The sequence below is a fragment of the Schistocerca serialis genome, chromosome 9 (assembly GCF_023864345.2).
Source record: "Schistocerca serialis cubense isolate TAMUIC-IGC-003099 chromosome 9, iqSchSeri2.2, whole genome shotgun sequence".
Taxonomy (NCBI): Eukaryota; Metazoa; Arthropoda; class Insecta; order Orthoptera; family Acrididae; genus Schistocerca; species Schistocerca serialis.
This window is the reverse complement of record NC_064646.1, coordinates 82807407-82832098: the sequence shown is the minus strand read 5'-3', so window position 1 is coordinate 82832098 and position 24692 is coordinate 82807407. Positions and strand designations below refer to the sequence as shown.

The following is a 24692-nucleotide window of genomic DNA, read 5'->3' as shown; positions in this document are numbered from 1 at the left end:
TTTTTAGTCAGCCCAAATCCTTCACTGCGTCCACTCAGGTATGAAAGTGTCATCTCACGATCTGCTGCTAAATTCTTTGTTTCGGTATAACCAATGGTTTTCCCGTGAGTCTTTCGCATACAATAGAACGGGGTCTCTGCAAATACGCGAGTTGCTGTCTCTTCCATAAGCACGAATGTCTAACCGGATTAGGATATGGTCATAATCGCTTACAACCAACAGCTCTAGAGAAGAAAATAAAAGTGAAGTATAAGAATTTTGTATTCTGGCATGTTTACCACCGAGAAAATGAGGAAACTGCTTACTGTTCAAATCACTGAGATGTTTCAATCCATTTTTCTTCATATGATATTTGGTCACAGTGTCTTTTGATTTCAATAGTTTTATCTCGAAACTCTTCCAATGGTCCGTGTTTACAAAAACGATAAACATGGGAATGTGGGCTCACGTTGATGCAAAACAGTTCTGTTAGTTATTTATGTAGACCCAAATTAGTTTAAGCGAGAAATATCACCATCAGCAGTGGGTTCTTTGATTCTTATTTACTATACTTCACAGCATAATTTTACGATTTTTGTCGCTGATTCCGGCATATTTTCTGCGTTCTTTTGTTTCCGTTTTTCTCCGCCTACGTCATGCCATCTGCAAGTTCGTTGGGCAGCTTGCAGCTTATTTTAGACGCAGAGAAACATAGCTTTCTCATATTGTTCGTAATTCAAAGGATTACGGCGAACTTGCAGATGACATGGTGTATACTGAGAAATACGACAACAAAAAAACGCAGAAAATATGCCGGATACAACGACAGCAATCGTAAAACCATGCTGTGACGTATAGTAAATAAGAATCAAACAACCCACTCGCTGAAACTAGTTTGGTAGTAAATAAATAAATAACGGAAGTGTTTTGCATCAAGATAGACCCACAATCCCATGTTGTTAATTTCATCCAGTTGACTTTCCATACTTGACGAATTATCCCTGACATAATTGACTTTCCACCACTGTGTATCCGCTTTTAAGATACATGAAACCGAAACAGACTGCACGTGGTTATTGCAGGGACTAACGCGCTCCACGGCTCTCCATCTGAACCCTTCAGAAATTTGGTCGGGCATTAGCGAATGTCAACGCGCATTACATCGGTACACTACCAATACGTTCTAAATGCCGCGCTTAAAAACGGGAATTTTTCAGAGACCATACCTCGGGCTCTATCATTGATACAAAGATAGGGTCAAGTGTTTTGGATAGCCCTTGGGACAAGGACCATTAATGTACCCAACAGAAGGATCGTCTTTTTGTCAGTATCCTACAGTACATGGTGAATATTTGAAAATTACACACTTCGTCCAACTTAGGAAAATGGAGCAAATCGGTTGCTTCTTTCTGCATTAGATGCAGTCTACGGTGGACCTTAGGGGCTTATGGTAGCACCATTTAGTTCATGGACGGTTCCTGAGAAAACCTGAAAAAATTGTTTTCACATCCGTCAGCAGCGGATGTAATAACTGCCTGCAGCTAATTGCTCAAATTTTAGCGTATATTCTCTAGGCATTTATCTAGAAGTGATATCTTCCAGTTCCCAAAAATCTTTGTCCGTTATCGAGAAATACCCCAAAAACATGTTTTATTGGAACCAAAACTGAGCCGTGGTTTCCAGGGCGACAATGCACAGCAAATAGCTGAAATTCTTACGACGTAATACTAAGATCTCGGTCTCGAACAACCTCAAAAAATTTCTTGGTATCATTATCCGTTTCCGAGACACAGGGATTCAAAGTTACGCTACTAGCCACGTGAAATACGCACATAAAATACGACGTGAGGCAAAAACGTAGTCTATAATGTGATGTAGCACAGCGAAGTATGCTGTAACTGTCTCCTTCATCGTCAGAAAAGTTCTGGGAATCCCTTTGTTGTAGTACCGATGCACATGCAAAATTTTTGTGTACGTAAAATGCAGTCTGAGATGTAAAATTAGTTTTGCGTAATTTCAATGACTGACCCATGCAGGTATTTTCAAATGTGTGACATGCTCTGGTGTAGCACGAAAAAGAAGAAAACCAGTGGAATAATGCTTCTATTAGAGCTGAAAAGAGCGAATACACTCCTATTAAAAGGCTCTGAAAAGCGGGGTACCAGCTGCCTCATTCTCCTTTCCTCAACACCTTTAAAAGTTATCCCAACAGTTTTAGCATGCGGACATATTTACGTTTTCCTATGCTGAGAGAGAAGGAGACAGTGGCAGTGTGAAAGAGACGGAAAAGTAATATAGTAGGATACAGTGGTTGTGTTACAGAATGAGCGAAGGAGACAGTGGCAATGGAGCATAGTTTACAGAGACGGAACAGTGCAAAGAAAAGGGTAAAGGAGACAGTGCCAGTGGAGAGGAATGAAGAGTAGGAGAAACTGGAAGTGGGTGAGAGCAAGTGATAATGAGAGAGACCAGATCTATGACAGTTACAGCGAGGAAGAGAGGGAGATAATGACAGTGACAAGAGACAGCAGAATTGAGAAGGAATGAATAGTGTAGTAGCAGTAAGAGATGGCAAGAGGGAGACAGTGACAGAGAGAGGAGACAGTAGTAATAGGACAGAACGAAGGAAACTGTGGCTGTGAGACAGGAGTTAATGACAATGAGCTGGGCTGAATGAGTGTGTGAGAAAGGGTAACTGGGAGTGGATTGGTATGAGCAAATTACAGCGACGAACTAGTGTATGAGAGATAACAGGGTAGCTTGTGGGGGTGAAAGGTGACTTGCATGTTAAAAAGAGTGGGAATATGTTCAGATAGAAAAGTTTTGAGAAAATTTTAAAGGCTCTGAGAAAGGTAGAATGAGGCAGCTTGTACCCCACTTTTCAGTCAGATTCTTTTAAGCAAGAGCATATCTGCCTTTTTTCTGCATTTGTCCGATGGTCTGAATTGCCCAGGGCTAGCAAACTGTCAGCCGGACTGGTAAACTCACAAGAGTATAGCTGCCTTAGGTACAACGAGTACCAACTCCAGCAATATTGTTAATCAGTAACAGAACACTTATTCTTCAATTCTCTTTTACTTGCAGAGCAGCTAGTACCACCAAAACTTGGGAGGAGCAGCAGTACTGGCTTGAGTACTGCTCGTCCTCAGGCGGCAGAAATTTATAGCACAGTCAAACAGGGTGTCTGCTTCACCATCCACTCGCCGACCTTTGGCATCCTACAGAACCTTAACGATGTACCTGGAAGAACTCTATTGTTAGCGCTCTTGAGGGGGTGGACTATTTCGCCATTGCCTTGCTACGGCCCAACTGTTAATGGAGATCTTGTTAAGATAATTTGTACCAAGAATAGTTATATCCGAGGAAAATTATGCTGGCAATTATGTGAACCTTGGGTTTTTTTGACTACTGTGCATACACGAAAAATTGATTCATCGGAATCACCACTCTCTTTCACGTATATTCATCCTACGTCAAGTATGGAAGTACCTACTTAGAAAAAAAGATGAGTCTGTATCGATCTATCGTGATGCTGAATTGACAACAGTGAATGTGGGACAAAGATTCTTCAGGCGGTCCTTTAGATAGCCCATTGTTTGTCCTAGCAAATTCCTTAGACAAAAATTACTGCCTTGTGGAATTGTGAAGTCTGTCGGGCATTTGAGTGTGCATTTCCAATGTTAAAAAGACTCGAGGCACCAGAAGTGATCGATCAAATGAGTAGAGCTATAAAGACAAATGACAGACACATTTGGAACACAGCGATGAATTTCTAGGATGAAAGTTTACTAGGGGTAACCCGGGCCCTATCCACCATATGTACGGCGCCGTGGAGGGGGCACCGGTTCGATATCTGAGTCGCCAGTGCGCTGATGCAGCTCCGACAGTCCGCGTGCTACGTGGCTGAACCACAGCCAGCATGAAACGCGCACCAGCCACTGTCTGTGCAGCGATGATCCTACTAGACCTCGTGGTCCGGGCGGATCAGGGTGAGTTTGCAGCTTAAGGTATTATCTGTAAAAGCAGCGGAAAATTAGTCCGGGCTAGTGCTTTCCTCTTGATGTTGCTTTTGTCTAATGAAAGCATGATGTTAGAGATATATCATTAAAACTACGCAGCTGTAAAACCAGGTAGCCGGTGCAGAACACTACTGTATTCCTGTGACGTCCCTAACATCCTTTGTACAACGTCCAACTACTCTTTGTCAAATGCAGAACACTGCTGTATTCCTGTGGCGTCCCTAACAGCCTTTGCACAACGTACAACTACTCTTTGTCAAATATGGGTTATCAAGCGAAATTTGTGACTCGATTAAGAACCTTTTGGTAGGGAAGACATAGCATGTTATCTTGGATGGAGAGTCTTTATCAGATATAGATGTAGGTGTGCCCCAAGGAATTGAGTTGGTCCCTTGCTGTTCATGTTGTATATCAACGACATTGCAGACAATATTAATATCAAGCTTTTTGCAAATGATGCTGTTATCTATAGTGAAATACTATCTGAGAGAAGTCAGATCTTGCTAAGATTTCAAGACGGCAAAGAGATTGGCAACTTGCTCTACATGTTCAGAAATGTAAAATTCTGCACTTCACTAAACGAAAGAAGATAGTATCCTCCGACTATAATATCAATGAGTCACTGTTGGAATCGGCCAACTCATACAAATACCTAGATGTAACACTTTTTAGGGATATGAAATGGAATGATCACATAGGTTCAGTCGTGGGTAAAGCAGGTGGCAGAGATGGCTTTATTGGTAAAATACTGGGAAAGTGCAATCAGTCTACAAAGCAGATTGCTTACAAATGACTCATGCTACCTATCCCAGAATATTGGTCAAGTGCGTGGGACACGCAGCAGGAGATATTGAACGTATACAGAAAGGGGAGCACGAGTGGCCACAGGTTTGTTTAATACCTGGGAGAGTGTCACAAGGATACTGAAGGAACTGAAATGGCAGACTCTTTAAGACACACGTAAACTATTACGAAAAATTCTATTAACAAAGTTTCAAGAACCGGCTTTAAATGTTACTCTAGGGATACACGACAACCCCCTATGTCCCTGCTTGGCAGAGAAGTCTGCATGATCGCTATCCACCTCCATTATGGTTACCTGGACTTTTGAATTTTTTGCAGAAAGAACGGGATAAGATTCCTTTGAAAATCTTACAGGACTTGTATTTATCCATTCCGAGACAACTGGAAGCTGTTTTGAATGCCAACGGTTTTCCTACACCGTATTAGGCATGACAATGTGTTGTGTTCTTAGTGTTTCCAAGTTTTTTTTTTCATCCACTGTAACTGAGTACTTTGGATGAATCGCTTTCGGAATATATACAAGAGTGTTGGGAAGTTATGGAACGTTTAGCACTCCCTCCGCGTTTACAGTGTAGTGAAATTGCAGGTGGTTGAACTGTGAATCAATACTCTTTATTCGTAATGCGACACACATGTTTTTCTCCAAAGTCGCGTCACTTCCCGCGACAACAAGCAAACAGATACAATCTTAAAGATCTTTATCTAAATCACCTGTGCCTTGGAGCATATTAGCCCTAGCTATGAGATGTAATAAAGATTCCATCTCTAAACGTTTATCAGACGCCGGAGTTTCTTATACAACCGGGTCAGCTGATGGAAGTGGGTCACAGGCCTATTTGTACTATCGCTGAACACGAAAAATTGTGAATTTTTATTACGCATGGCTCTGCACACAATGCCCAGTTTACGACTCCACTGTGTAGACATGTCCCTTCAGTCTGTCGACCCCAGCCCAGACTTTGGCTGACGCCAATGCAGGTATAGCGGCAGTGTCCTGCTGGAGACCTGTCTTGACTAGGGGCTGCTCTGTATGCCCTTTACGACTGTGGGCCTATCTGGCAAGATTTACTGAGGGATGGGCTCACCGCCAAATGCTTTCAGCTTCCAACATGCCGTTTCTGCGAACTAAGAACCATAAAAGTACCTCATGCTTTTAGCGCCCTACCAGACTCCATCACTGTCTACTCAGGCCATTAATTTTCTACAGTCTCGCTAGAGGTGCATAAGATTGTAACAAAATCTTTAATAATTTTCCATATACAAAAAACAGGTGAGAGAGTGGGTTGTCCTCTCTCATACTGTTATCTGATTCCTAAGATCGCTTTTTTGCTCTGGACGCTTTGACAAAGTTAACCCATACTACCCAGTATAGGGTCATTAGTTCCTCCCCTACGATTGTAATTTTGGCGTTATAAAGAGACACTTGAAACAAAATGATTGTTTATACAAAGCTACAGAGTGTGCAAAAATGTAGATGGGGGTTAGTTCAAGTTGTAAGTTTATAAGCGTATTCACACGGAATTTTTTTCAGTTTATTTAAAAAACTAGTGGAATAAATTTTATAAGACAAAGTTTTTGTCTGCTGAATCTTTAGGGAGGCATATCCTAAAGAACAAAAAGAATAGTTCCGCATATCAAAATACTACATGTGTTAATGCTTCAAGCACAATAAGAGAGTGTCGAAAACTTATGATTATATTGACAGATTTAGATCTCACAGTTTTAAATTGGCAAAATGTGAAAACAAATTATTCTCTATTTGTCCAAATAACTCTAAGAAAGTGGAGGACATCAAAAATCTGCAGCAGTATATTCCGGGAGAACATATTATATCCTTCTATGAGGAGCTCTGTAAGTGGCCAACAAAGGACGGAGAAAAAGCAAATTAAAAGGCGTTATGTCAAACCTTATGCAATAAAATGTTGCACAAAGATGCACTTTGTATGTTAATATATCTTAGAAAGTGCCGTTATCGTACTGTTGCTCAGTTTTGTAAAATTAAAATAGTTTAAGCTGTATTATGTTTGTTCTAAGATATTTTCATTACCTTAGTTTTGAAAAGGGCATCAGTGTCATTGTTTATTATTATTTTTATTTGTTGAAGAAATTGTAAAAAATAAAGATTTGGAAGAATAGTCATCTTATGGTGTTGCAGTTCTTCTTATGTTCGTGCTTGCAATTAAAATAGGACTAGGAATTATGTCTTGAATAAATTTCGTAGAATATGTTGTTGACAACAAGTAATTACGAAAACAAGTTGCGTCTCTAGCACTGATAATTTTTCGGCAAAGAGATTGTTTTTAATTTTCCAGACGTTAGGTGTTGCTCACTTATGCCATTTTCAAAACTACTGATTCCACACCTGTAGAGTCGTGTAGGGTGGTTGGTTTCCGCTACACCATTATCTGGACGAAGAAAATTACGCCTTTTTTTAACAGGCCAGGTGTGTGGACTGGACTGGAGAATAAGAAATCACCGCAAGAAGAGTGGAACTGTTTTCTGAGGACGAACATATGACCGCGCCGTTGCACTTTGCTGTTGCATTTGTCACCGTCTTATGGGCCTCAGCACTTGGAGTGGAGGCATGGGATACCAACTTTCACACAGTTCGGTCACCTGTTGTCCGCACAGCCGGTAATTTGGATAGAAGCCATTACATTTCTGACGTGTTACGCCACCTGGCTGCCATATCTTCGAGTTCACAGTGACGTTATCTTAGACTGCATGTTGCTTGTGCCATTCTGATCTACTTCAGACACGGAGTGTTCCACTATTGACCTGGTCGACACGATCACCTAATATCTCGTCCATAGAAAACATCTGTTCATGGACTGCCAAGAGACTGGAAATCCACCACTTACCAGCCGCTACTAATGATGAATTTTGCCGTACAGTTCACGCTGCATGTAATGAGGTACCCATACGTCATTCAAGCGCAGTTCGACGCAATTTCCAGCAGGATTAGGGCCGTTGTTGCCGACAGAAGTGGCAGATCTGTGTGCTAAATTTGTTACCCCGTATACTCAGAAACCACCTACAAATACAGTAACCAATTCTTCCTAGTGCTGCTGTATTTGCACAGTAAGTAAAATTTCGTTCATTCCGTCCTTTCTCGTGCTGTAATTTTATTGGTGTGCAGTGTGCACATTACTCTAGACATTTACAAATGTGATATACGAGTTGCGTTCGTGATCATGTTACAGACTTTCAGAGGTGATGAGAAAGGTGTAACCTCCCCCCTCACTTATCGACCTTAATGACAGTGAAAAATTAAACCGCGTGTACCTAATGGAAATTTGGGAAAAGCAATCGTCACCGAAGTTAATCTATCGGTAAAGAGGGAGGAAAGGGTTACATCTAAATGAAAGGAAAAATGCAAATGAAACTGGTGGAAATTAATTTTGAAAAGGGGTAAAGTTAATAAAGAAAGTAAATGTGCGGCCGTTACGTTAACAATTAACTAGCGGTAATTAGATATTTGAGATTTGGGGGAAATCACGGTCGCCAGTCCTAAGGACAATTACTATAGTAACTGAAAAGGAAAGGTTATTACACATATAATTAACACTAGAAGCGTGGCAACTGAAGGTTGACACGTGTAGTGTGAAAACTGAAAGTTTGTCAGAAGTAATAAATTTCGCTACACTCTGACTTAATTTAGCAAAAGAATTAATAAAACCGGAAAATCGAAAGTTAATTTAGTGACTGAAGTTAATAGTGAGCTTTCTTTCTGAAGCACATCGAAATCCAGTAAAATACGGTTAGTCTTGGGCTACCTCAACAATCATTTCAAAAGCAGCTTGACTCTACGCAATTTAGAAACAAGAGATTTAACTTTGAACTTGAATTAAATGATTCTGAACTATTAACAATAGTAAAATTTAGTACGTACCAAGCTGAGCTGCAGTCACAGGTAAGCTAAAATATGCTAACAAAACTCGCACTTTAAATTTGTGCTCGTGTAACCTAAATATTGTAGCCAGCTACTGAACTTTGAAATTAAAGCAGTGAAATCTAATTATATTATTTTAATGCTGGCGCTTGAATTTCAACGACACTCGGGTTCATTTCGGAAAAGGAAGGGACCCTGCTTGGCAATGCAATTGGGACAATGAGCAACAAAGGTTCATGCTAAGTTGCTGTAATTTTGCGAGGCAAATGGAACAATTTGAAAAGCTGAGGTCTGCCATACAGTTCTGAAACTTTACGTGGTTTTAGTCTTCCTTGTTGGTTGATTGAAGGTTTGTAGCCGTCGATCGAGGAGGTGGCGACAGTCACTCATTGTCGGCCGTCGCTGTTGCAGAAGCTGGATGTTGGCGCGTCTTCTTCTTGACACGGTCACCAGGCGAAACGGGCTCTTGATGTGCGCCAGCTAATGCTTCCCGTCCGCGACACCATGTCAGAAACTATCATCGCGAGTCGAGCGCAATTACATGCTGCCAAACCCCGAAAGCGCGGCAACTCGCGGGAGCGTCACACAACCCCTGCTCCACTCGCTACTCCCGCCAGACTCTCACTGCTCTGCCCGCGCTCCACGCGGCAGAGTTAACACTACCAAAGATCCTACACACTTTGATTCTTCACACGACCCATCGATGTAATCGTTCGATAGCAGTTTTCCCTAGGCAAGACCCAGCGTAAAAATACAAATAATATTTGCGAAACAAACCAATTATACATCGACATAAGTGCATAAATATATATATGTCCAAACAGTAAAGCAATTACAATATATAAAGGAACAGAAATGTCATATCTTGAGGTAACAAAACAAGGAAAAAAAGTATAGTACAATAGATGGAAATAGGAGGATATGCATTTCCGGCGTTACACGTGCCCCACATTGTCTGAGGATGTTCGTGTAACGTAAACAGACTCAGAAAATGTCCCAAAAAAGAAACAGCGGAAATGCATATGCTCAAAACATCAACAAAATTTAGCATTCGTCTAATTAACCATAAATCAATTTTTTAGACCATAATAATTGAGTGGAGACACTCCTAATCTTATTCCACTCTGTCATCTTGCACAAAATAAAACAGGTTGACAACATATTAAAATTCATAGAAAACATAGAAAATGGTTTAGCTATTCTAAAATTGTCAAAATTCCCAACAGTATCAAGAAATGGAATACTATTTACAAAATTAATCAGAGTACATGGTCACAAAAACAGGTAGATCAAAATACGCAAATTAATAATTAATTACATAGAATACACATTTTTACATAACCCTTCCATAATTAATATTCTCGTCATGGGAGTCCATTAAACGCTAAACAAGAAAATAACACACATCAGATCGAAAAAAAAACATAAATATTGACAGTAGAATTCTTTCAGCTGTCCAGGAAGAAAAACAATTCCGCCTTCCGTACTCGCAAGTACAAAGAATGCCGACAGCGGCCCAAGAGCCAACAGCGGCACAAAGGCCGACAGAGGTTCCGCCCCACCAGTATTGTTGCGCCCGCCTGTGCGGCACGCTTGATCTCTCTCGCCCTTGTAACGGCATTTCCAGAACGTCCGTTTCACTGAATTCTTTCGGAAAAACTCACTCCCGAGTAATCTCAAGGAGTCCTTTAATACTATCACAGTGGATAGCTCAACACTGTCCATCATCACACGCATGTACTAGCCTGAAACTTAAAACAGCGTCTAAGTACATCGGGAATGACTAATAAAACACACATTCATGAAATCTGACAGCTAGTTACAAAAGCATATTTACATTCTTTAATCTACTGTGACTCAGCTGAAAACTTAAACTAGCAGCTTGGATTTTTCAGTTGATTAGATCATGATTAAATTGATTAAAATTAAACTGATTAATCAAAATTAATTACTTATTAATTACAACTTCTTTAATGTCCTCTTGGTCAGTCAAAATCATGGCAATCTAGCAAACCTTAAATCTTACACTCTATATTTACATATTGTACAAATTACCCATTGTGTGGTATTAATCGATCCTAGGTTGGTACAATTTCAAATCTATTATATTTCGTATACCTAACAGCTTTCCAGAGCTTGGATACTCTAAGCAATAAGCATTTGTGTGAGGTATACCAATGACTTTATATGGTCCATTATAAACAAACTTAAATTTAGAGATTTCATTGTCTATCTCGCTCGATTTCTCATGAGCTTTTACAAGTACTAAGTCTCCGATCGCAAACTTAGCAAAACGCGCTTTAGCGTCATGACGACGTATGCGAGCATCGGCTTTAAGCTTCATTACTTCTCGCAAACGATCTTTTTTCACACCAATACTAATGTCAATCCGTGGAGGGAATTTGATTATCTCTTCCACTAAACTTGTACTTCTGTCACCCAACAGGATTTCCTCTGGAGAAAATCCCGTAGATTCATGTCTCAAGGTGTTCATAATTCTCTCAAATACTGCTACATATTTGCCCCATGCCCTATGGTTGTGATGGCAATAGGTACGGGAAAGTCGGCCTCGTCTTTGTTCGTGTGTTACGTTTGACACACCGTCTACAATACTTTCCAATTCACTTTCTACATTATTGTCAATGCCGAGATTCTTCACATTACAGTAGTTCAGCTTCATACCTACGTCAATACCATCCGGCCAGTTAACAATGTGTATAGGCTGGTATTGCCTATGCACACCGTCTCCTGCCTCGTCAAAACTAACTACTATTGTTTTATCTTGGGACGTACATGTCAACGTTTTGCTTTCGCAGTTAATCGCTGCACGGTACTTTAATAGCCAATCTAACCCGATAATTACTTCCGTAGTGAAGTCTGGCACGACGACAAACTCTTGTTCAAATCGTGCCCCACATATCTCGAAGTTGACAAAAATCTGTTTTGTGACCGGTTTACTGGCCTTCCCAGTAGCACCAATAATTTTCACTCCTGTTACTGGCATAACTACGATGCCAGGTCTGTCTTTCAGTAACTCAAATATTTTCCCAGATACAGCACTCAATTCTGCACCGGTGTCAATCAACACGTTTAGTTGTAGGTCGTGCATATTAACAGACACTACTATCTGTCTACACTTGTCCTCGACTGTTTCTTTATTTTCCCACAGTAAATCCTCGTCTATATCCAGGTCATTCCAGAAAAAACCATCCGGCTTTGATCCTAACTCCGATTTATCTGGCGGCTTTTTCAGCCTCTGTTTACATACAGTTTTAATTTTAACACGTTTGTCCTGAGGCTTAGTCTGTAGCTTCGCCTCCAATACCGAAACCTTTTCCTGTAACTCGTCAACTAGTGAGTGTTGCTTTGCTATCAATTCACTAATCGTCACCTTCGTTGATTCCACTTTGGTCAGATTAATCTCATCCGCCAATCTACCTGGAGAAATGTGCCCAGTAGTATCTGCAATTACTTCCTCTGGATCTGCGCAACCCACACTGCTACCGTCTGACCGTATAACGTCAGCTCTAACCTCGTACACGCTGTAATCTATGTGCTTTTCTACCAATCGTGTCCGGCTATCACTAAAATTTTCGTAATCTTTCTCCTTAATACTCTCGCAATGTTTAAACTGGAGGTTTGCGTCGGATGGGTCGGCTACTTCTACCACTATAACTTTCGGTAAAGTCTGCCGGTTAGGGCCAGAACTTTCCGTTACTACTTCAACATCTAACTCCTGCGGGACGAAACACGACGAATCTTGCTCGTGCTCCCCATTAACATCAACTATTTCTGGTAAAGTCTGCCGGTTAGGGCCAGAACTTTCCATCACTTCACAAATACTATCTTCCTGTGGGACGAGACGCGGCAAATCCTGCCCGCGCTCCCTATAAACACTCCTCCCGTACAGGCCCCTATAATCTCTTAGTTCGTCGTATAAGCGACCGAACTGCCTTAACCAGACCTCATCCCTCTCTGCATCCCCTCGCTCGATGACGGACGTTTTATCCGACATCTGATCTTCTCTCAACAATTGCGAATCATTCTTAAACTCAATCTCCAGTTCCGCTGTGGGTATTACAGCTGCCACTTTATAATCGATTTCCGGAACACTACTTAAATTGTTCTCACTGACAGTGAATGTATTTTCTGCTGCCATGTATACAGCTGATTTACTACTTGTGGGCGCACTCCTTTCTCCTAACACTGGCACACTCTCCCGCCGTTGATTATTCCATACGGAATTTTCATAACGACGACACCTGGGTTTTCTCCTGTTATTGGGCCGCCAAAATTTCTCCACGCCCGGTCGGCCCCTCACCGGCGCGGCTAATGGTTTCCCTGTCTCGTCCCAGCAGATACGCTCCCCGGATACTGCTGAGGCGGCTGGTCACACCCTCTGGCATTATTACTATTCTGTGAAGCCCGTATCACGTTAGTATGATACTGGTTTCCGTCATTCCGGTTATTATTTGCATTGTACCGATTGTTATTACGGTCCGAACCATTATTGTTAATGCTGCCATGGTTGCGGTATGCATTATTCCCATGGTTATCGTTGGTGTGGTTGCTGTGGTACCCGTTGTTGTTACCACGGCCTCTACCACTGTCGCGATTATTGCGCCAATAGTCCTCGTCCTCAACTCTTCCCAGGAAATCATTGATTGTCCTGTAATTGCTTCCTACATAGCGTTTTGTATCATCTGGAAGCTTCATGTAGAGTTCCCAGACTATTTCGGATTCCGTGCGGCGATCACGCAAATATTCCAACTTGCGGATCCAGCCCTCACAAAACTCCTTCATCGAGCCGCCCGAATTCGCATCGAAAGGCCTCGATACGACAAATTCGCGCCAGACACTTTGCTGTTTTTGCTCTGACCAGTATTCAGCCAGAAACAAATTTTTAAACTCGTCAAAAGTCAGGTTCGTAATGTTGAGGTTTAAGCCCCAACGCTTGGCATCACCAGCCAACACATCAATAACCGCATTAATTTTTCTCTCATTAGTCCATGATCTGGGTAAAACTCTTTCACAATTTTTAATGAAATCCGTCGGGTGTATACCGCCTTTTTTCAAGGGGTCGAACCGCTCCTCTTTCGTCAACAACTCCGAACTATGTGCACAGATTGGCACATAGCTCTGTTTTTCGTCAAGTTTCCTTTCTAATTCCGACACCCTCGTAATCACTTGGCAAGTGGTTGTCGCAAGCGTTTCCACTTCCCTCTTTTTCTCTTCGCAGGTGTTAGCCTGCTTCGTCACTTTGGTATCTACTTCGGATACTAAAGCCTTTAAAGTTTCCACCTTCTGTTGATCCTCTTTTCTCACTAATTGAATTTGTTCCGTCACCTTATTGTCGATGATCGGAGCAACTGCGTCTCCTACACTTTTCTCGATTCTGCTAATTTCTGAATCAAAACGAGTATTTATGCTCGCAATTTCCGCCTGAACGCCTATCATTTCCTGTTTAAGGTTACCGATTTCGGTATTAATCACGACAATATCGTCTTTGATTTTATCAACTTTTGTGTTAACAACTTCAACATTGTTGTTAACAACATTAATAGCTTTGTTCTGATTGTCTAGCATTCGTTCAATTTTTTCAGACTGAGCTACTTGCTTGGCAGCCTGAGCTGCTTGCTCGGCAGCCTGAGCTTCTTGCTTGGCAGCCTGATCTTTAATTTCTGCCGATTGACTCTTGATTTCGTTAATCAAAACATTCAATAAATCAGTTAAATTCCCGGAAACCACCGGTTTTACTTCCGTAGCGGCTTCCTCTTTCATTGTCCCCCCGTATTCGTCATCAAGGGATTCAGATTTGATTTTCACTTCCGATTCCGAAACATTTTCTAAAGTCTGGAATTCCATTTCTGCTCTTTGTTGCGTTTCGGCGGTCGCATCTTTCATGCTAGCCGCCTGCCCCGGAACAATGGGTACCGCTGTGCGCGTTTCCCACTGTTCGACCGATTGTTCCGTATCCAAGTCTACCAAATTTTGGTAATTGTTGCCTTCACTCATTTTAATAATTTTCAATATAAATGCAAAATCTCAACTCTAATTAGGATTCCTCACACGAATATTCTCGCTGACGTATCGACCATTTCGTAACCAGTACTTTGTTACGAGATTTGCACAATGCAAAATTCGTGTCCAGAACAACCTCAAATTTGAAGATTGTCCTGTCACCAGGTCGCCACGTGTAACCTCCCCCCTCACTTATCGACCTTAATGACAGTGAAAAATTAAACCGCGTGTACCTAATGGAAATTTGGGAAAAGCAATCGTCACCGAAGTTAATCTATCGGTAAAGAGGGAGGAAAGGGTTACATCTAAATGAAAGGAAAAATGCAAATGAAACTGGTGGAAATTAATTTTGAAAAGGGGTAAAGTTAATAAAGAAAGTAAATGTGCGGCCGTTACGTTAACAATTAACTAGCGGTAATTAGATATTTGAGATTTGGGGGAAATCACGGTCGCCAGTCCTAAGGACAATTACTATAGTAACTGAAAAGGAAAGGTTATTACACATATAATTAACACTAGAAGCGTGGCAACTGAAGGTTGACACGTGTAGTGTGAAAACTGAAAGTTTGTCAGAAGTAATAAATTTCGCTACACTCTGACTTAATTTAGCAAAAGAATTAATAAAACCGGAAAATCGAAAGTTAATTTAGTGACTGAAGTTAATAGTGAGCTTTCTTTCTGAAGCACATCGAAATCCAGTAAAATACGGTTAGTCTTGGGCTACCTCAACAATCATTTCAAAAGCAGCTTGACTCTACGCAATTTAGAAACAAGAGATTTAACTTTGAACTTGAATTAAATGATTCTGAACTATTAACAATAGTAAAATTTAGTACGTACCAAGCTGAGCTGCAGTCACAGGTAAGCTAAAATATGCTAACAAAACTCGCACTTTAAATTTGTGCTCGTGTAACCTAAATATTGTAGCCAGCTACTGAACTTTGAAATTAAAGCAGTGAAATCTAATTATATTATTTTAATGCTGGCGCTTGAATTTCAACGACACTCGGGTTCATTTCGGAAAAGGAAGGGACCCTGCTTGGCAATGCAATTGGGACAATGAGCAACAAAGGTTCATGCTAAGTTGCTGTAATTTTGCGAGGCAAATGGAACAATTTGAAAAGCTGAGGTCTGCCATACAGTTCTGAAACTTTACGTGGTTTTAGTCTTCCTTGTTGGTTGATTGAAGGTTTGTAGCCGTCGATCGAGGAGGTGGCGACAGTCACTCATTGTCGGCCGTCGCTGTTGCAGAAGCTGGATGTTGGCGCGTCTTCTTCTTGACACGGTCACCAGGCGAAACGGGCTCTTGATGTGCGCCAGCTAATGCTTCCCGTCCGCGACACCATGTCAGAAACTATCATCGCGAGTCGAGCGCAATTACATGCTGCCAAACCCCGAAAGCGCGGCAACTCGCGGGAGCGTCACACAACCCCTGCTCCACTCGCTACTCCCGCCAGACTCTCACTGCTCTGCCCGCGCTCCACGCGGCAGAGTTAACACTACCAAAGATCCTACACACTTTGATTCTTCACACGACCCATCGATGTAATCGTTCGATAGCAGTTTTCCCTAGGCAAGACCCAGCGTAAAAATACAAATAATATTTGCGAAACAAACCAATTATACATCGACATAAGTGCATAAATATATATATGTCCAAACAGTAAAGCAATTACAATATATAAAGGGACAGAAATGTCATATCTTGAGGTAACAAAACAAGGAAAAAAAGTATAGTACAATAGATGGAAATAGGAGGATATGCATTTCCGGCGTTACAAAGGGTATGTATCAATTTGAGATCAGCGGCCTGCTCCGGAATCGAATGAGTCGAAAGTTATAAAGAAAATCTTTTAGATACCTCTGGCAAAGGAATACACGCACCGGTACTGTTGTTGCTACGACTGTGCAGTGGGCAGCTTTCAGAGGAGTATTATGGACTGCAACAAGAAAAACGTCTAGTGAACATGATCAATAAAATGGATACCTTAACAGCTATGAGCACTTGTACATCAACGATACTGCAAAACATATTTCTTCTGCTGCAAGCTCTTTGGTTTACATACTTTTTGATTAGGTAGTATGGACCAAAACAAGAAGAAAAAGTCCAGTAAATATGGGCTCTAAAATGAATACCTTAAGAGCTATGGACACTTGTTCTGTGGAAGAGATGTGTTTCGCAGTTGAGAGGATGAACAAGTGCTCATAGCTGTTATGATTCGTCTGCATTTCAGAGACATTATTTTTCTTGTTTTGGTTCGTACTACCACCTCCGGAAGTTGCCTACTCTACAGTCTAACCAACAACAGTGCCAGTACATGTATTCCACTGTCAGAAGTAGCTGAACGATTTTCGCTTATAGCTTTCGACTTTGGTCCCTTACTTCAAATTGCTACATTTACCCTTCTTCATCACCCCTTCAGGTCTGCAACATCATCACGTTATCTCTCTGTATGGTCTTCCCAACAAATATAAATACACTCCTGGAAATGGAAAAAAGAACACATTGACACCGGTGTGTCAGACCCACCATACTTGCTCCGGACACTGCGAGAGGGCTGTACAAGCAATGATCAAACGCACGGCACAGCGGACACACCAGGAACCGCGGTGTTGGCCGTCGAATGGCGCTAGCAGCGCAACATTTGTGCACCGCCGCCGTCAGTGTCAGCCAGTTTGCCGTGGCATACGGAGCTCCATCGCAGTCTTTAACACTGGTAGCATGCCGCGACAGCGTGGACGTGAACCGTATGTGCAGTTGACGGACTTTGAGCGAGGGTGTATAGTGGGCATGCGGGAGGCCGGGTGGACGTACCGTCGAATTGCTCAACATGTGGGGCGTGAGGTCTCCACAGTACATCGATGTTGTCGCCAGTGGTCGGCGGAAGGTGCACGTGCCCGTCGACCTGGGACCGGACCGCAGCGACGCACGGATGCACGCCAAGACCGTAGGATCCTACGCAGTGCCGTAGGGGACCGCACCGCCACTTCCCAACAAATTAGGGACACTGTTGCTCCTGGGGTATCGGCGAGGACCATTCGCAACCGTCTCCATGAAGCTGGGCTACGGTCCCGCACACCGTTAGGCCGTCTTCCGCTCACGCCCCAACATCGTGCAGCCCGCCTCCAGTGGTGTCGCGACAGGCGTGAATGGAGGGACGAATGGAGACGCGTCGTCTTCAGCGAGGAGAGTCGCTTCTGCCTTGATGCCAATGATGGTCGTATGCGTGTTTGGCGCCGTGCAGGTGAGCGCCACAATCAGGACTGCATACGACGGAGGCACACAGGGCCAACACCCGGCATCATGGTGTGGGGAGCGATCTCCTACACTGGCCGTACACCACTGGTGATCGTCGAGGGGACACTGAATAGTGCACGGTACATCCAAACCGTCATCGAACCCATCGTTCTACCATTCCTAGACCGGCAAGGGAACTTGCTGTTCCAACAGGACAATGCACGTCCGCATGTATCCCGTGCCACCCAACGTGCTCTAGAAGGTGTAAGTCAACTACCCTGGCCAGCAAGATCTCCGGATCTGTCCCCCATTGAGCATGTTTGGGACTGGATGAAGCGTCGTCTCACGCGGTCTGCACGTCCAGCACGAACGCTGGTCCAACTGAGGCGCCAGGTGGAAATGGCATGGCAAGCCGTTCCACAGGACTACATCCAGCATCTCTGCGATCGTCTCCGTGGGAGAATAGCAGCCTGCATTGCTGCGAAAGGTGGATATACACTGTACTAGTGCCGACATTGTGCATGCTCTGTTGCCTGTGTCTATGTGCCTGTGGTTCTGTCAGTGTGATCATGCGATGTATCTGACCCCAGGAATGTGTCAATACAGTTTCCCCTTCCTGGGACAATGAATTCACGGTGTTCTTATTTCAATTTCCAGGAGTGTATAAATAACCATTTTAGTTTTTAGTAGTAACAGAGACCTGTTTCACATCAAATAAAAATTCAAGTGCAACCAAACTATCCTTGTTATTAGTTTTATGATTAGCCACTATTTGCCTGTTTGATAATGCCACAAATTGTATGATCATTAAGAATACGTCCCCAACAGTCCCTCAGCATTCTGTCTCCTCAACGCGTCTCCTTTAATAAATATATACCATCCTGATGTGTCGACAGAAGTGCCGACACAGTGTGATTTGAGAGGACCGCAATGCACGCTATAAACACACGAAGGATGGCGTGAGGTCTGAAACAGGATACGTAATGAATGCTATAAAGAAAAGTACGTAGCTTTTGGAATACTTAACTTTAATCCATCCTTGTTGTATACATCGTTCTTGATGAGACATGCTTTATACGATAAGTATCAATTGCTATGTAAGGCTAATGGCGCCTTGCTAGGTCGTAGCCATAGACTTAGCTGAAGGCTATTCTAACTATCTGCTCGGCAAAGGAGCGAGGCTTCGTCAGTGTAGTCGCTAGCAAAGTCGTCCGTACAACTGGGGCGAGTGCTATTCCGTATCTCGAGACCTGCCTTGTGGTGGCGCTCGGTCTGCGATCACACAGTGGCGACACGCGGGTTCGACATGTACTAACGGACCGCGGCCGATTTAAAACTACCACCTAGCAAGTGTGGTGTCTGGCGGTGACACCACACATCCAATCTTAATTACAATACAGGACTCGGTTTAAATGGTGCACGGGAGATAGCGATTCGTAAATTCTAGAGGAGTGTGACGTATATAGTTTGACACTATATTCTGCTTAAGACGTACGGTCTCTGAAGGTGGAGTCTAAAAGAAATAGGGAGAACGGTACAAAAAAGTAAACATGCTGGAATCTTTTCAACGCCGTTCCTGCTCAGTTTGGATATGATTCATCAATATTCGTGTTTTACAAAATGCTGAAACACATTCTACTCTCATTAAAGTAAATTACCAGCATGACATCAAAAGAGAAACGTTATCACATTCCGCGATAGAAATCCTCTTTTATTCTCTCTTTTCTCATTTTTCCTCCTCTCCATTATCACTTTTTCCTGTCTTTCAAAGTAATTCATGTTATTTTAGAAGCTAATTTCTTTTGCTTCCTCCGTCTTCTCCACGCCATCTGTGGCAAACGGACCAAAGTGAAAACTTATACTGCTTTTGTACTATTACACCTACACTTATATCAACAATCGTTGTTTTCAGATTAGTACTTAAATTTCCCTCTCTTTAGAAATACATAGATTGCTGGGAGAGCAAAGCTTAATTTGATCTACTCTCAGGAAAAATAACTGAAAACCACTACGCAATTAAAGGCTGATAAGTATCAAAGATGCTGGAACACACAGCTGACAATTAGAACCTTATTTTCTCTAAACGCCATTGCGCAGCTACCGCTTTAGCCAAAATCATCAACATATCAGGCAAGCCCTGTTCGGATACATATTCAACTTCTAGTACTGCTTGATTTATCGAAGTATTTGATATCATTACTTACGTATTTTACTTTTCAAAACGAAACAGCTGAATTTCTCCAATAATGCTCTAGTATAGTCTGACACCTACTGCACCTGAGAGGTAAGTATCTCGCCTGCGGTACCGAGAGATGCTCACAGAAAAATGTGCTCTCTGGTTTCCCTCTGAGTTCAGTGCGTTCATTTTCTCATTGAACAATGCTGATATCTCTTATATTGTATGTTAGTTCTCTTGCACGTTCCGTGGACCATAAATTCAACATCTACCTATTATGTGAAACTAATCAGTACATCTTCTCAGCGACTAATATGCCGACATACTGACCGTGTATATTACTTAAGTTTTTTTTAATGCATACAGTGTTTTATACTTAGATATGCTCAATGTCTCACTCTTGTCCCCATTGAATACCATCTGTTCTACATTTTTATTATCCATTAAAGTCTTTACATTACTCAGTCGGGGCCTACGATTTTTATAGCGTACTGTCTCAAACTTTTCCGGGCCCCACTAAGAATGAGTGATAGATAGTGTAAACCATTTCTCCTTCTGGCATTATGCTTACGAATGTTAACTGTCGTTTTCAACCTGTTATTGATTGTTGACAGAAAGCTTCATTATGTAGTAAATGTACTGTGAGGCTGTTGTCAGTATCCCAGACAGATTAAACAGCTGCCTACAACATTTTCTACTAGATAATGTTAATCATTTCTTCTTTTGCTATTATACTTATTAATGTTACTGTTGTTTTCAATCCGTGATTGACAGCTGGTATAAAAACTTCATAAGATAGTAAATGGACTGTGAGGCTGTTGTCATATGCGCAACTGTTTAAAGAGATGTGTACAAGAGGTTCTACAGTGGACACCACGTATAGTGTAGATAATTTATGCTTCTGGTATTAGGCTTGTGAATGGTTCTGTTATTTTAAACTGTGACTGGAGGTTGGCAACGAAGCTCATAATGGAATGTGAGGCTGTTTTCAGTATGGCTGACTGTTTAAAAAGTTATGTACAAGAAGTGCTAGGGTACCCACATGTTATCCTTATCATTCTTATTATTCTGTGCAAGAAAGACTCTTTTCCTCAATGACGCACTGCTGTAGAATAAGACCTCTCGAGACTTTAGTGTGTGAAGTACTGATATTATTCGTAAGAGAAAAGTTGCAGAACTTAGGAACTGAAGAAGTTTGGTAACGTGTGAAATCTGGGTCAGGTTATTATCAATATAAACACCTAAGAGTTAATGATATTCTGTTTCATTTATTGTTTTACCCTCCTCCATTGTCTCTGATAGTGTTATCAGGCGTTCTGCAGTACTGTATTCCATGTATTGTGTTTTATCTAAATTCAGTAACAGTCCATTTGCAGTGAATCAGTTATTCTTTTTCGAAAAAATGCTATTTAACTTTCCAAGTATTGAATTTACTCTATAAGGCTTGATTGTAATACTTGGATCATTAAGAAAGGGAACTATTTCTGACTCTTTCTTGCACGACAGAAGAGCATTTATATATGACAAAAAGAAGATCCAGTACCGATTTCTATGGTTCAGATGCAGTGGTTATTCCACGTCTGCGGAACGAGTGGTGACGAGGTTGACTGAAGATGACCGTGTGGCCGAATGAGTAAGCCAGTATCCTTCCAGAAAACTGCGCCACAAGAACATCGTAGGACTATCGGCTGGATCACACGAATAGACGGATGACTACAGTTGAAGTCTGGGCAGAGGTTACTCTTCGTCCGGAATATACTAGTGGACCCTGGCTTGAGATGCCGAGTTGTGCATTGTTTATGGCTGACACTGTACAACAGACCAAAGATACTTTCAAGGTTTGGAGGCAGAGTCAACTGGGGTACGTAATGTAATTCTGTGCTGCTCAGCGAAGAGACTTACTTCTGTTTACGGCGGTCACATCGATGCTAACGTATCCAGAGACGACCTGATGAATAGCAAAAATGTTCCGTGATTCTCATAACCCATACCTCTGCAGCTCGCGAAGCAATTATGTGGGGAGCTATTGCAAATGACAAAAGGGCTGATTTGGTGATTGTTGAAGGGAGGCTGAATGTTGGCCAATGCATAGTGTTAGAGGTTTAGGCACAGATATTGCGATCATTGGTATCTTAATATGTGCCCACTGCAGGGTGTCAATTGTATTTTCACTGCATCTATCAGTTTTTACACAAACACGTCACATAATTCACTACCTGAAGTTTTCTGCACAGTTTTAACTATGCAGTGTAAAGGACTGTGCCTGCCAGTATAGTGTATCCATTTGGGGTCCATGTGTCCACGCTTCAATAACTGGGCTACTGCCCAGGGGAAATGAACATTAATGGCTTGCTTGTGCCAAGTGTATTTGGAGGTACTAACCGACCTAAAAACATAATTGTCGTAATAGCTACAAATTAGAAAGGCTGATGTAATATTCAGCACACTGTCCTCACTCATGAACAGATATATCTGCACTTACCCTACTAACATCCTCTATGTAGCGAGACTGGTAAAGCCTGTTGCCATATGCTTTATGACTCGGATATCATTTTTGATTTTTGAGGAGTATATTGCAAGAATGCAGTTCATACCACAAACGCATACCAATGTTTGACTAACTGTCTCATTCCCCAGTTTGTCACCCATGGTGCACGTCTAGGTTGCTATGGGAACACATATACTTTTCACTCAAGACTCCAACCAGCAATCTTCATGTTTCTGGCATTGCAAGAAATCCCTGAAGTTGACACACTGAGGATGTTTCCTTCCATGTTACAACGAGTAAAAGGGTACATTCGAACCTCATTCTGAAACTGACATCAGTATCGAATGGACTAAAAGTTTAATCGTTTAGTACCCTTTATATAAAGAACTTCTGTACAAAGTTTGATAAAAATCGGACTGTTGCTTCCTGGTGTTAACACTTTCCATTTTCCAGTGTTGTATAATCCTTGCTGCTTTATTCGAAACGCCGTTCGCCAAGTGCATAATCGACGGATGCTACTCGGACCACCTACTTCGTTTTCAGTTCGCAGTGTGTTGGCTCGTTTTCGCTACGTATGTCAACAATGGCGTGGAGTTCAATCCATGTGAAAGTGAGGCGACAATTGTGTGGTTGTCTGCTTACCTGTTGTTGTGAAACACTTTCTTTATTCATTAAACCTGGCAAACTACAGCTTAATTTATCTTCTTTAACCCGTAACTGGTACACCTGGGTCCCAGGGACCCGAGCGAAATTTCTTTTTTCCAGCTCCGTGATGTGTGTGGTAGCACTGACTTCCCTCTCCCTGTACTCTCCTAACAATCAACTGGCTACCAGCCCACAACATTGTTGCAGGCGTTTCTTTGTTAGTTTTGTTTCTATAAAGGTGATCGGGTCCCGTGGACCCAGGTGTACCGTTAGTGAAAGTTTTCTTTTCGTGGCATTATTTCCGGTATCTTGGATTTACGGTGTAGTGCTTCAGAAAAATGAGCGAGGAAGATACTACAGATAATCTGAACGAACCATTGGACAGTGATATTGAAGACATAAGTGGAAGCGACAGTGACTATGAAATTAGTGAACATGAAACTGGAAGTGATGAAAGTGATGATGGAGACAGTAACAACGAACAATCTGGAACTAATTATATCTATGGAAGAAACAGATTCAAGTGGTCAACAACACCCAGCATACGTGGAAGAACCTCTCAAACCAACATCATTGCTCCAATTCACTTTCCTGGCATACGTAATGCAGCTAGACAGGTAACAGAAAAGACCCCTCTAGCATTTTGGGAACTACTTTTCAGCAAAGAAATGATTGCAGAGGTAGTACTCAGAACCAATGAAAAGATTATGTCATTGCCACCTGAGTCAAAAAAGAATTCTTTTTCAAATCTAACAGACAGTACTGAAATAAAAGCTGTCATAGGTCTTTGTTATTTGTGGGGAGCCTTCAAGTCAAACAACGAAGATCTGAATGGTTTATATGCTACAAACGGCACTGGTAGACCAATTTTTAGGGCAACTATGCCCTTGAAACGTTTGCTGTTTTTATTACGTTGCCTTCGTTTTGATGATGCAGCAACCCGTGACGCAAGGAAACTCACAGATAAACTGTACCACATCTCTTGGCTCTTCAATTCATTGATAGAAGCTTGTCAAGAAAACTATTCAGTCGGAGAGTACGTCACTGTTGACGAAATGCTTGTAGGATTCCGTGGTAGATGTCCATTTAGGATGTACATTCCATCCAAGCCACGGAAATACGGTATAAAAATATTTATTCTAGCTGATGCCAAAATGCACTACTGTTTGAATGCAGAGATATATTCGGGAAAATCAGCTGTAGCCATCCCGCGCCGTGTCCTCTTACCAACAGCTGTTGTCATGCGGTTGGTTGAACCAATCAAGGGAAGTAACAGAAATGTGACAGGGGACAACTGGTTCTCAAGTGTGGAGTTGGTCAATGAGTTGTCGAACTGTAATTTGACTTATATTGGCACCATGAGAAAGAACAAGGCTGAGCTACCACCAAGCTTTTCAACAGCAAAGGGCAGAAATGTGTCTTCTTCAATC

The 24692-nt window shown here is 42.0% G+C and overlaps 1 protein-coding gene across 1 annotated transcript in view; it reads left to right on the top strand.

The window, feature by feature from the left end:
* The first annotated feature begins 3877 nt into the window (after positions 1–3877).
* Positions 3878–24692, top strand: part of LOC126419825 (serine protease inhibitor I/II-like) — a 104555-nt gene continuing 83740 nt past the window's right edge. Inside the window, exon 1 of the mRNA XM_050087057.1 lies at positions 3878–3968. Within this exon, the coding sequence (XP_049943014.1) occupies positions 3899–3968 (70 nt within the window). The 5' untranslated portion in view covers positions 3878–3898. The remainder of the gene's footprint in view (positions 3969–24692) is intronic.